General features: G+C 37.4%; 1 protein-coding gene across 3 annotated transcripts in view; it reads left to right on the top strand.

Moving 5' to 3' along the window:
* The first annotated feature begins 4,543 nt into the window (after positions 1–4,543).
* LOC123880634 (forkhead box protein L2-like) overlaps positions 4,544–13,686 on the top strand; it is a 75,738-nt gene continuing 66,595 nt past the window's right edge. For 2 of the 3 annotated variants that reach the window (XM_045928847.1, XM_045928846.1), the window contains exons 1-2: positions 4,544–4,855; positions 10,381–10,538. In XM_045928847.1, the coding sequence (XP_045784803.1) occupies position 4,855; positions 10,381–10,538 (159 nt within the window). In that variant the 5' untranslated portion in view covers positions 4,544–4,854. Of the gene's footprint in view, positions 4,860–10,380; positions 10,539–13,686 lie in introns of all 3 variants that reach the window. The other variant, XM_045928848.1, reaches the window with a different exon arrangement.

The raw sequence follows: 13,686 nt of genomic DNA, 5'->3' as shown, positions 1-13,686 counted from the left end.
TACTCTTTTTTAAAAATTAAAAATTATTAACTTGCTCTGGGGGAATATCAAAATTAGGTACCTATTGTAAGGTTATTTTTAAAAATTGATTTGAGTTGTCAAAAATAATATAAAATTATTAATTTATCTAATGCAGGTAGTTTGATAAAATCGATATTTGGCTCATTCGATGTCATACAATCAGTTGCTAGGCGGCCAACAAGATTGAACTTGCATAAATACGGGTGTTTCGAAGGTTTTAGTTCAGTCTCCTTCTGAGATTCGGAGCGATATCGCATATTTTCGGTATTTGAATTGTGAACTGGATAATTAGATGTTGTGATAGCAATCACGCTCTAATTAAATGGTTTATTTTGGCATTAGTTTTTTTAGATTAAAACTCTCGGATAACCTTACACATTAAACTTGTGTTTTTTTTGTGTTGGTTTTGGAGAGGACATTCCAATAATTCGATAAAATATTTAAATAATACCTGCTTTTCTGAGTGACGCCAATAATTCAGAAGTGGGATGTGTCTCACGTTGCCTTCATTTCGCTTTGGTATCTTTTTCAAAACAACCCACATTTGATATTTTTTTTAATGAGTTCGGTGGTTTTGGTGATTTGATGATTAAAATTTTAAGTTTTTTTTAAAGAATTTAGTCTTTTGTGAAGTGGAAAGTAATTTGCAATAAGTGGTTCAGATTTTGTATACATCGAATGAGAAGTTAGTCGTTTGGATTTATTGTTGACTTGATATTAAAACTGAGAGTTCGGCAGTTCAAGGGTAGGTTTTAATGATTTGACGGAGGGCAGGATAGCCCATGATTTGGATTTGACTTAGGGCAAGGAAGCCCGCGACTGACATGACAAGATTGATTAGAAACACGAGGACGTGTTAAATTCAGGACGGCCGAACTGTAAGGTTATTTTTAAAAATTGATTTGAGTTGTCAAAAATAATATAAAATTATTAATTTATCTAATGCAGGTAGTTTGATAAAATCGATATTTGGCTCATTCGATGTCATACAATCAGTTGCTAGGCGGCCAACAAGATTGAACTTGCATAAATACGGGTGTTTCGAAGGTTTTAGTTCAGTCTCCTTCTGAGATTCGGAGCGATATCGCATATTTTCGGTATTTGAATTGTGAACTGGATAATTAGATGTTGTGATAGCAATCACGCTCTAATTAAATGGTTTATTTTGGCATTAGTTTTTTTAGATTAAAACTCTCGGATAACCTTACACATTAAACTTGTGTTTTTTTTGTGTTGGTTTTGGAGAGGACATTCCAATAATTCGATAAAATATTTAAATAATACCTGCTTTTCTGAGTGACGCCAATACTATAGACTGAACAAGCTATTTATGTAGTTTCGTAACTGCAAAGTGTTGCTACTAGATGGCATTAACAGTCACTTCAAGTGAACTGCTAAGTCACTGGCATTTGTAGGTACCTACCTACTAATGTGTAGGTATATGATTTGCATTTCAAGATACTTAGTAAAAAAACCGGCCAAGTGCGAGTCAGACTCGGGCACTGAGGGTTCCGTACTCGGGTATTTTTTCCAACCTTTTGCACGATAAATCAAAAACTATTACGCATAAAAATAAATAAAAATCTGTTTTAGGATGTACAGGTAAAACCCTTTCATATGATACCCCACTTGGTATAGTTATCTTACTTTGAAAATTGAACACATTTTTTTTTTTAAATGATGTTACCAAAAATTCACGGTTTTCAGATTTATTCCTGTATTTGTGCTATAAGACCTACCTACCTACCTGCCTCATAATTCTAGGACAACGGGAAGTACCCTATAGGTTTTTTTAACAGACAGACAGACAGACAACAAAGTGATCCTTAAAAACCACTTTGCCCATGGCGTGTGAGGGCAACGTGGCCAGCCCTTTAATGTTTACTAGCTGACGCCCGCGACTTCGTCCACGTGGATTTAGATTTTTCGAAATCCCGTGGGAACTCTTTGGTTTTCCGGGATAAAAAGTAGCCTATGTGCTAATCCAGGATATTATCTATGTCCATTCTGAATTTCAGCCAAATCCGTCCAGTAGTTTTTGCGTGAAGGAGTAACAAACATACACACACACACACACACACACACACACATACAAATTTTCGGCTTTATAATATTAGTGTGAAGTGTGATAATGTGATGTGATGTGATTTTGAATTTTTTAGGGTTCCGTACTTTAAAAGGAAAACGGAACCCTTATAGGATCACTTTGTTGTCTCTCTGTCTGTCCACCTGTCTGTCTGTCTTTCTGTCCGTCTGCTCGTCTGTCCGTCTGCCCGTCTGTCGTGTCTATCCTAAACACGACCTAAAAAAACTATTGGGTACCTACGTACCTACTTTTCGTTGATCTAGAATCATGAGATTGGTAGGTAGGTCTTATATCACAAGTAAAGGAAAAAAACCGAAAACCGTGAATTTGTGGTTACATCAAAAAAAATATTAAAATGTGTTCATGAACAAGTATAGCTATTTTCAAAGTAAGATAACTTATTAAGTTGAGTGTCATAATATGAACGGGCTTACCTGTACATTCTAAACAGATTTTCATTTATCACATGCTTAGTTTATTTATTTTGAAAACTTTATTGCACACAACATAATATATACAGTTATATTTTGGATTTATCGTGCAAAATGTCGGAAAATATACCCCAGCACGGAACCCTCGGTGCGCGAGTCTGACTCGTAGTTGGTCGTTTTTTTGGAAATTGCATTGCAGGTGGTTCAAATTGAACATTTGAAAAGAGCAACCACTGAGTTTCTTGTTGGTTCTTAACTGTAGTAAGTAAAGGCATTTCGAACCAGTGGTAAATTATTTTCACGATAGAAAAGCACTTGTAAAAGTTTACCTATTCCGTTAAGTCGGCGAGTCTTGGCGTATATAGGCACCTGGGCCCTAGGCAGATGAAAAGGCCGAAGTTTTGGACGAAGCCGAAAGTTCCCAGACTTCGAAGCAAACGCCAAAATGAAACGAACTGTTACGAATGCGCGAGATCGCAATGGAATAGAAATTATATAATTGACTTTGTCACCTCACCCCACCTTGTTATTATTTACTTATGGCAAGATAACAGTAAAGCTCCGGCTACACGCTCCGTCTTACTTGAGAGCTTACCTACCTTCCACAAACCAGTATGCGTACGTGAGGACGGCAAAACGGTAGGTACCTATCCTACGCATGGTCCATAAACTTCTGAAGATTGGACTGCGCAGTTCTCGGTCGCGTTAACATGAGGTTTACTTATTTTTTACACCCTGAATAAAACAATGGCGGGTCACCTGATGTTAAGTGATTACCGCCGCACAAGAACATTTGCAGCACCAGAGGAACATCGACAGAGGCGGTTAACATATATTTAAAAAATACATCTTCTTTTTATTTTGTATAATGCCTTTTAGTAGTGCCACACCAGCACAATGCACTTCGCCAATGTCGCGTAGAATTTAGAAAAAACATTGTTTTATTCTCTACTAACCGTAAGCAAGTAGCTTCTAGCCAATCTTGAATTGAATTTCTGACTTCCGTAGGTGTAGATAGGTACTAAATCTTCAGCATCGGATTCTGCTGAAGGTTGTTGCGATAGCCAATTAATTAGTCGATTCGATTAATCGGCTTCAATTTATTGGCCTCGGTTTCGGCAAGGAACTGAGCTTCGATCGATCGCTATTGATATGTCATACTCAATTTATCCTTGCAAGTGTTCATGGTAATCTGTTTTAACAACTGGTGAATCACGATGTACCTATTTAGCATAAGCGCACAAGTTAGCTTACATGAAATAAATTTTAGATCCTAGGTTACGTGTGTAGGTATACAATATATAGTTAGTCTACGTATTCATAGCTATGATCTATCTGCATATGTGTGCATATCATAGTGATCTATTAGGTACTTAGATATATCTATCTCTATAGAGTATAGATAGATATAGATAGAAATGATTATTTTGAAATATTATGAATAGATTACCGGGGTCCACATTTATAAAATGGTTTTTATTCCATTGGCTGTGACCGGAGTCACAACTGAAAATCAGCGCGCAGGATTTTATGCGCATACGCGAATAATGCAGAGCGAAAAGCTGGCCACCCATTCGAGGGGTATAATTGCGGCAAGTGCTTGTTTGTGATACTACTATCGAATAAATTCCTTTTCTGGCTTTCCCTTCTTTCTTACAACTTTGCAGCAATTGTCGCCTTCCAACAGGGTGTAAATGCGGTCCCCAGTTTCGCGGAATGGCGTTACAGCGTTAAAGATTAGGAACAAGGGAGGCAACAGTCATGTCTTGCCGAATTTCGTGGCGATGTAATGCGACTCCTCCTTTCGCCGCCATTGGCCTCCGACGGCTTGCTTCAGCCAATGACGCCTCGCCTTTCCCCACTCGAACTTAGACCACAATTACGTTTTCCTAAGCCGAGAAAACGTACGATGTTCTATGAAAATGTAACGATTACCTACTAGTTCAAAGTCTCGAAAAACCAAAGGTTATAATGTAGCTACTTTTTTTTTTTCATAAAATCTTGTTGTAATCTTAGCTAGTATGTTCGCTCACGTAAACTTGTGGAGCAGTCAGCCCAGCTCGTACTGACGGCGCACGTACGCTCGGTCGCGTGCTCGATCGCTTTTCACGGTAAACGTTCGTCGCGGCAGCACGTAGATCCGAATACGCCCGCCCGCCCAACGCGTTTCAAAATTTACAGACGCTTCTTTACAAACTTTGAAAAGTGCACCAGCGGACTTTTAGTGTTTTAAGTGATGACACTCAAATATTAACTAGTTTTAAAAGTGGATTCCTTACAAGTTCTAGGATTTCCCAGTGACGTGATCTCATTAAAAGTGGGTAAGTGGTGTTAGAGCTGAAATTAGTATTTTAGAGGGTTTTAAACTTTTATGTCACACTCATGTAGTGTTATTGCACCATTAAAATGTCTTAAATCAATGATTGCTTTGTTAGAAGTTGGTAATAAGTTTATTTTACTGTGGTAGAGTCGCTCGTTAAACTTTTGTTTATATTGTTCCACTTTTTTTTTCTCAACTACTTACGTATACTTTTGTTAAAAGTACTAATGCCTGATAATTCGCATAAACTAGAGTAGGTACAGATCAAAGACATGTAGATTCTTATTCCTTTGTTTACATGTCTGAGATTAAAAATACTAAAAATTTTATATTATTATGATTTCTCGGCGCTTGGTAGGTACTTACATCGAACATTTTTGGTTTAGGCATACGACGGTATAGTCACCGTCTCGAAAACGACACTTTATTTCAAAAAACTGTCCAAGAAACCTCATAATGACTTTTAATTACAGAGGTATCACTCGAAGGAGTAAACAAAAAATTCCTTTCCGCTCTTCTTTTTCTTTTCTTTCTTTCCTTTTTACCCGACTATGACAAAGCCAAAAGGAAGGGTTATGATTTAAGCAGTCTATGTTTGTATTTATGTATGAAGGTTTGTATTTAGGTTTGTGTGTTCCACCGTAGCGCCTAAACTACTGAGCCGACTTTGATAAATGAGGTGTCAATCAATTCGTTTGTTGAAAAGGGGGGGTCTGTAAGACCCCGCCATCCTCTGCGTGGTTATTTTTTTTTATACCACCCAGAAAAAGGAGCCCCGCTAAGCGGGGCTCCATCGACCAGGCCACCATCGCAGGGCGGAGGTCTCTTCCCTTCCATCCACTCACTCCCCCCATAAATGAGGTACCTATTTGATATAGGAAAAATCAGTCACAGAGAACTTAGGATGGAACTTTATCAAATAATTAATTAATCTTCTATTATTTTATAAAATAGCTAATTTGGAAAACATATTATTTGGTGAAATAATAACTTTATAAATGACTAGCTGAACCCCGCGACTTCGTCCGCGTGAATTTAGATTTTTTGAAATCCCGTAAGAAGTCTTCGATTTTCTGGGATAAAAAGTAGCCTATGTACTAATCCAGGATATTATCTATCTCCATTCTGAATTTCAGCCAAATCCGTCCAGTGGTTTTTGCGTGAAGGAGTAACAAACATACACACACACACACACACACACACACACACACACACAAACTTTCGCCTTTATAATATTAGTGTGATATTTTAACATTCAACAAAGCAAAAATTCTATTCACAAATGTTTTACATTTGTGAATAGAATATTTGTCAAATGATCTTTTGTAAAATGATATATTTGTGAAATACGACGTTTGTGATTTGATTAGTTTATGAAATTTTTTTGTTGAAATGATAATTTGTTATACGTTTTTTGTTAATCATTAGTGAACCAAGTGCTACATATCTTAAAAACACCGAGCGACAGAAAAACAATTTTATACTAAGTATATGTATCGCGAGTTCGCGGGAAAGTAGTACCTTCCCACCTAGTCGGGTTTAAGTGCTGTTTAACTTTATCTTGTTCATTTTCAGGAAAACATACCTCTGTACAGCGGTAATGGCTTTCTATTACTACCTTTCTACAACTATAACATGCCTAATTTCAACTTAACAGAGCTCTTATTTGATGTGATAGTTGAGGCCCGCGACTTTGCCCGCTAGGTTTCGATTTTATAATAATCCTCTGGTAACTCATATTTTATTTTCTGCGATAAAAAATAGTGTACCTCTTTCTCTGGGATACAAACTTTAAACTTTATGAATGAATGAATTAATATACTTTTATAGTACACCACAAAATTAGTAGGTACAGTAAAGACACATACCTACAAAGCACAACAAAATACTTATAGGCAGGTATAGTTTGGCAGCTTTATCGCTACCAAGCGATCTCTTCCAGGCAACCAAAACTTTTATGTACCAAATATAATATGATACCCCGATTTCGTCCAAGTTGATTTAGGATTTTAAAAATCCCGTAGTAAGGCTTTTAAAATCATAAATCAGTAGGTATAGGTAGGTAGATGTAGGAAAGAATGGAAAGAAATAACGAACGAAAGAAAGAAAGAAATAAAGAAAATGTTATTTATTCAACGTTAGTCAAACACATTGTTTGAAGGTAAGGTTGAAGGTACCTACCTACCTAATTATAATAATTAGGTTTGTCTGTCACTCCGCCCGGTGGTGGTGTACATGCATATAGTCTATGCCTGTCCCCGGGATGCTCCTGGGATGAGCTATCGTCAAAATCGGTTAAATGGATAAGTAGGCCGAGAAAACGTAGCAGACAGACATACAGACACAATTTCAAATTTGGGTACGATAAGTATGGATTTATAGGGTTCCGAACCTCAAAAGGAAAAACGGAACCCTAATAGGATCACTTTGTTCTGTGTCTGTCTGTCTGTCCATCTGCCCGTCTGTCCATCTGTCCATCTGTCTGTCTGTCCGTCTGTATGTCTGTCCGTTTGTCCAACTGTCCGTCCGTCTGTCTTTCCGTCTGTCGTGTCTATCAAGAAAACCTATAGGGTACTTCCCGTTGCCCAAGAATCATGAAATGTTGCAGGTAGGTAGGTCTTATAGCAGAAGTAAAAAATCCGACAACCGTGAATTTGTGGCTATTACTTACATCACAAAAAAATATTAAAATGTATTTCAATTTTCAAAGTAAGATACCTAGACCAAGTGGGGTATCATATGAAAGGTCTTTGCTTGTACATTCTAAAACAGATTTTCGTTAATTTTTATGCATAAAAATTTTTGATGTATCGTACAAAATGTCGTAAAAATAACAAAGTACGCAACCCTTGCTGCGCGAGTCTGACTCGCACTTGGCCGGTTTTTTCAAATGGCGGTGACAAACAGACAGACGGACGGTTGAACTAGACGAAACTTTAGGGACAATTTTTAAAGATAAATAAGGATTTATCTTTAAAAATTGTAAATAGCTATCTACCTAATACTCGTAGATACCAAGATATAGGACTAAGTAGATGATGCCCGCGACTTCGTCGGCGTGGATTTAGGTTTTTTTTAAAATACTATGGGAACTCTTTGATTTTCTGTGATAAAAAGTACCCTATAGGTACCTGTCCCCGTGATGAAAGCTAACTCTATGCATTAAAATCGGTTAAACTGTTGGGCCGTGAAAAGTCTACAGACAGACAAACAGATAGTCAGACACAATTTTGCATTTATAATAAATGTACGGAAGTAGGTATAGTATGTACACGGTAATGGTATGTACAGTATTCCAACTTCATACAAACGGACGAAACGCGAGCTATACCTACGCACCTCGATGTCGGCAGGCGCTCGACACGCAGACAGTCGCGACTGTGCCGCAGTGACGAATGGGCGGTGTTTTGTTTTTCTAACAATAACCGCGCGATTTTTTCGTTGTATGTGAAACCCGATCAAAGAAGCCACAATTTCAGCTCAGAATGTCGGTATTTAAGGTACCGGGACTACAATAAGATTAATTCGCAAACTTTTTTGATTGTACCCAGCGATGATTTTGTGGAATATATACAAAAAATGGAGAAAATGTTCCGAACTTCATTTAAAACCAAATATATAAATTGTAAAGTAGCTGCAGGTGTCTATAACCAAGTAAAAGATATTTATTCCTTTTTCTCTATTTTGCCCATGTTCCCCAAAACAATTTTTGATTAAAAGCTTTATAGGGATGCGGATTTTTTAAACTTTAAAATTTAATAATTCGTAACGTTCGTTTAATTTCCTACGTCTCAGTCGAGGCGCAAATATTTTTCGGTCTCAAATTATAAGACCGATTTGTTATTCAATCATAAACATGGTTTTTTAAATAAATCTACCAATCAAAAAACAACACGCATTTTTATTCATTTCCTATGCAATTCACAAAGTATTTTATTTTTTTATATAAAAAAAGTATATTTACAATCACAAAACTAGATGGAAACACAAAGTAGGCAAATGTAATTAAACTGTTGGAGGCGGGCAGCCCTACCGCATGTTTACGTACCGCGCAGCTGTAGGTATTTATTTCAAAGATACGGCCGAGTTAGAATACTGTATAGATAATATTACCGTGGTATGTATATACATACCGTCTCTACAATAACAATAAAAATGTTTTGCTTCGCGACAATCGATATTAGAATATGCTGATCAAAATTAAAAATGCATTTGCTATAATGCTTAGTCGATACCAACAAAGGCTAAACAAAAATAATAGGTACGTCATTTCCGTTCTGTACACCTGAAACCCAGTTAAGAGGGGTCTCTCCGTCACTCGCTTCATACAAACGTAGTTCCAATTTCATTTGAATATTAAGCAACCAAAGACCATGAAATTTTGCAGACATATTCTAGAAACTAATATCTATGTCTGTGGTTTTCCAGATTTCTGTTAAAATATTCGGTTTCAAAGTTACGCGGTCTTAAAAATTTACATAAGTACAAATCTTTGAGCCCCTGTAATTTTAAAACTACATATTTTTAGAAAAATCTAAAACACCACAGACACAGATATATTAGTTTCTAGAATATGTCTGCAAAATTTCATGGACTTTAGTTGCTTAATATTCAAATGAAATTGGAACTACGATTGTATGAAGCGAGTGACGGAGAGAGCCCTGTTAAGCATAACATGATCTTGTAAAAAGATTCATGTTTTAAATATAGGTACTTAAGTACTTATAAGCGTTTGATAAAATCTATATTACTTTGAACTGGTTCCTGAAAATGAAAAAGGAGCCCTAGGTTTGTCTGTCTTATTGTTTTTATTTTATACAAGTGAGACCTTGATTGAAATATCACCTGGTGGTAAGTGATGACGCAGTCCAAGATGGAAGCGGGCCAACTTGGACCCTGGTATGGCTTTTTTTATTAAACCCACGCTCCTTTGGTTTCTACACGGCATTGCGCCGGAGGAACGCTAAATCGCTTGGCGGCACGGCTTTGTCGGAAGGTGGGAGGCTTCGGCCGTGGCTAGTTACCACAACTAGCCACGGCCGAAGCCTCCCATCAGACCAACGACAATTTAGAAATTATAAATTCCCAATTATAATGTAGCTACAGTACATCCAGGATCTCATGGACCAAGATTTTTAAAAATCCCATGGGAACTCATTGATTTTCCGGGATAAAAAGTAGCCTATGTGATAATCCAGGGTATAATTTATCTCCATTCTAAATTCTCCATTTAATTTAATTTAATAAATCCGTCCAGTAGTTTTTGCGTGAAAGAGTAACAAACATCCATACATACAAACTTTCGCGTTTATGATATTAGTAGGGTAGTAGGATTAGGATCCCATTGGCACCCTTCGGGTGCGGAACTCTTTCTTTAAAAAAAAAGACTCCCCTTTCCCCTCCAATTAAGCGTAAAGCTTGTGCCAGGATGGGTACGAGAATCGTGCAACGGGTGGGGTTTGAACCGCAAGAGCTATCGAGGCTCTACTCTATCAGTATTATAGCGCAGGTGCTTGTTCCAGTGGCCCACACTGATGGAGCTGGCGTGCAAGCCTGCGAGGCTGCGCGCTTGACTCCCGCCGGCGCCTGCGACAGCTTCGACATGAACGAGATGCCGGCCAGCGTGTACGCGGACCCGCGCAGGATGCAGATCTATGCGCACGCGCAGCTACACCCGACGGTAAGTCATCACAAACCGGGCAAGTGCGAGTCGGACTCGTATAGGTACGAACTAAAGGACGGACAGACAGACAGACGTTTTTCCTTTTGAAGTACGGAACCCTAAAAATGGACTTCAATAACCCCAAGCACTAAAATGTAGAAAATAATTTAATTTATTACCGAATATAATTATGTACTTAGTTCTATAATAACATATTTTGGAGCCGGTGCCAATTAGCCGCACGGACTTCACTCTTCATATTGTGTGTGATCTCATTGAATTAGCTTTTCCTTTTTGAAGTCATTAGTTACATTCTGTGAAAATTTCAACTCTCTACCTATTACTGTTTTATTACGGTTAATGCGATACACCACGATGACAGACGGACGGACGGACGGGCACCGGTGGCTTAGTAATGTAGGACCTAGATTATTTTGTTAGTATAAATACACATCATCATTTTTTTACGGCTCCTATTAAAATGAGTATGGTATTAGACATACACTACCACGCTGCTCAAGTGCGGATTGGCACTTTATCTATTTATTTTATTAACCCCCCGACCCAAAAAGAGGGGTGTTATAAGTTTAACGTGTGTATCTGTATATCTGTGTATCTGTCTGTGACATCGCAGCTCCTAAACTAATGATTGATGAATGATTTAAATTTAGTTTTTTGGTTGAAAGGTGGTTTGATCGATAGTGTTCTTAGCTATAATCCAAGAAAATCGTTTCAGCCGTTTGAAAGTTATTAGCTCTTTTCTAGTTACTGTAACCTTCACTTGTCGGGGGTGTTATAAATTTTTAATTTACACTTGTTTGTGATATTTTGTCTTACAGTTCCGATTATCACGTAAAACTTTGAATACTTACAATAAAAAGAAACTAAGCAAGCTCGCACCCGAGAACGTGCTAATGTGTCAAGACTATAAAACACGGGGAACAAATATGCATTTAACAATAAATCCGTTTTGTGGCAAAAACAATAAACACTGAAAAAAGTAAATGATTTAAAACTCGGGGCGTTCGGTTACTGCGATTCGACTCGGGGCCTGCCAAGCTGAGAAATTCAATCATTTTGATTTTTATACCCATTTCATATATACTCGCTGAGTGCTGATCCAAAGAGCAGGACGGGCATAACTAGATACTCGTATATATTTGTCATTGGCTTGGTAATTCAATCACCTTTATTAATCTCAAGTGAAATTGCCGTTTGCAAGAATCGCACAACATAAACCGAGAGCCCGTAGGCAGTTTTATGGAGGTGCTTGTTAAATCAAATCAAAATATTACTAAGATATGAATATTAACCTGGTATTGCAAAGTAGAGACGGTCTCAATTTACCGTCAATGACTGTGTTTCATATACTTATTAGGGTTCAGTACCCAAAGGTCACCAACGTTTTTTCGAATGTGTGAGTCATAGTGAAGTAAAAAGTAAGTCCGAGAGATTTATTAGTAGTACGCTTTCAATATGCATTTCCATATTGGCATGAGTTAATACTTAGAAGCGTTTTTTAAATATTTTTTATTTTGATCGCAGTCAAGGTCTAACCTTGACTGCGATCTCTCCTGATGGTAAGTGATAGTGCAGTCTAAGATGGAAGCGGGCTAACTTGGAAGAGGTATGGCAGTTTTATTAAGCCTTCGTGCCCCTAATGGGTTTCTACACGGCATCGTAATGGAACTAAATCGCTTGGCGGTATAGTGGTGACTGGCAACGGCTGAAGACTTCCATCAGACCAGACCAGAGACAATTCAGAAAATAAATTCTTAAATGGTAGGAATGGTCAGGAAGATTTTTCTAGCACTTCGTAAAATCTTCTCACGGGCTCTCATTCACATGTTGTTTGTTTTTAAAACAATTAGCGGCATTTAAGATCAATCTGACAAATAATCTCCATAGTTTTGATTACGCAAAAATAAATAATAGTCGCCCAGTTAGATGTGTGAACTTGTGAATTACCGTATATTTGTAAATATTATATTAATCGAATTAATTATACGTTTCCGCTTTTAATTAGTTTATTCAAGACTTCAACATTGCATTGAATACTAATATAGTTTATAATAATGATTGAAGTCCTACTCATTATTTACTCCTTATCTTTCAATACATTGATTTACAATAATACCTACCACAGTTTTAATAATACTAAGTTACCTGGATCTCTTTTGCACCACTCTGTCATCTTGATGTGTAGGATTTTGCAAGGGAATTATGTATGGCCCAGATTGAAGTGATTTATTGACCAGTAATAATCAGTTTTTTTTTCCAATTGGACCTACCTACTCACTAATTTGTCTGAAATCTTGTTTTACAAGTGTAAATTAAATATTTATAACACCCCCGACAAGTGAAGGTTACGGTAACTAGAAGAAAAGCCAATAACTTTCAAACGGCTAAACGGATTTTCTTGGATTATAGCTAAGAACATTCTTAATCAAGCCACCTTTCAAACAAAAAAAACTTAATTAAAATCGGTTCATTAGTTTAGGAGCTACGATGCCACAGACAGATACACACGTCAAACTTATAACACCCCTCTTTTGGGTGGGGGGTTAAAAACGAAATAAGATATTCTTACTTACTTTTCGGTTTTATTTATCTACTTATCGTAACAAGCTATATGGAATATCTACCTACTTATAGTACGTGACAGGTCGAGATGGCAATCGGGGTATGACGCCCCGCACACCCGCACGTCACCCGCACTATCCCGCACCGGGTTAGCGCGGGGGCTGTGCGGGTGTGCAGGGTGTCCCCACCCCGGTTGCCATCTCGGCCTGTCGCGTACAATACTTATTATGATATATATATTATATGATACATATATTATATATCTTTTAAATAGTGTGTGCCGTTCTACATGAAGCGGTCACGTGGACTTTTTACATAATGAAATTGTAATCTGTGTTTATCTGTGTTATGTGGATTTTCCCATCATGTAGGTACCTATAAATACCTATTTTTGCGAGGGAGGTTTTATTTAATAATATATATTATACAGATATATATAGTAAGCAATGTACAGACGACTTTTGAAGATTGAGAGAGATTTAGAGTGACGGATTTCAGAAGACCAACTGTTGCACAGTATAACAGATACGCACGTAACTGAATCACCAAAACATCGTGTGTGATTAATTAAAGGGGCATGCAA

Source organism: Maniola jurtina, chromosome Z (genome assembly GCF_905333055.1).
Source record: "Maniola jurtina chromosome Z, ilManJurt1.1, whole genome shotgun sequence".
NCBI lineage: Eukaryota > Metazoa > Arthropoda > Insecta > Lepidoptera > Nymphalidae > Maniola > Maniola jurtina.
The sequence above is the reverse complement of the archived record's forward strand: the minus strand, read 5'-3'. Positions and strand labels throughout refer to the sequence as shown.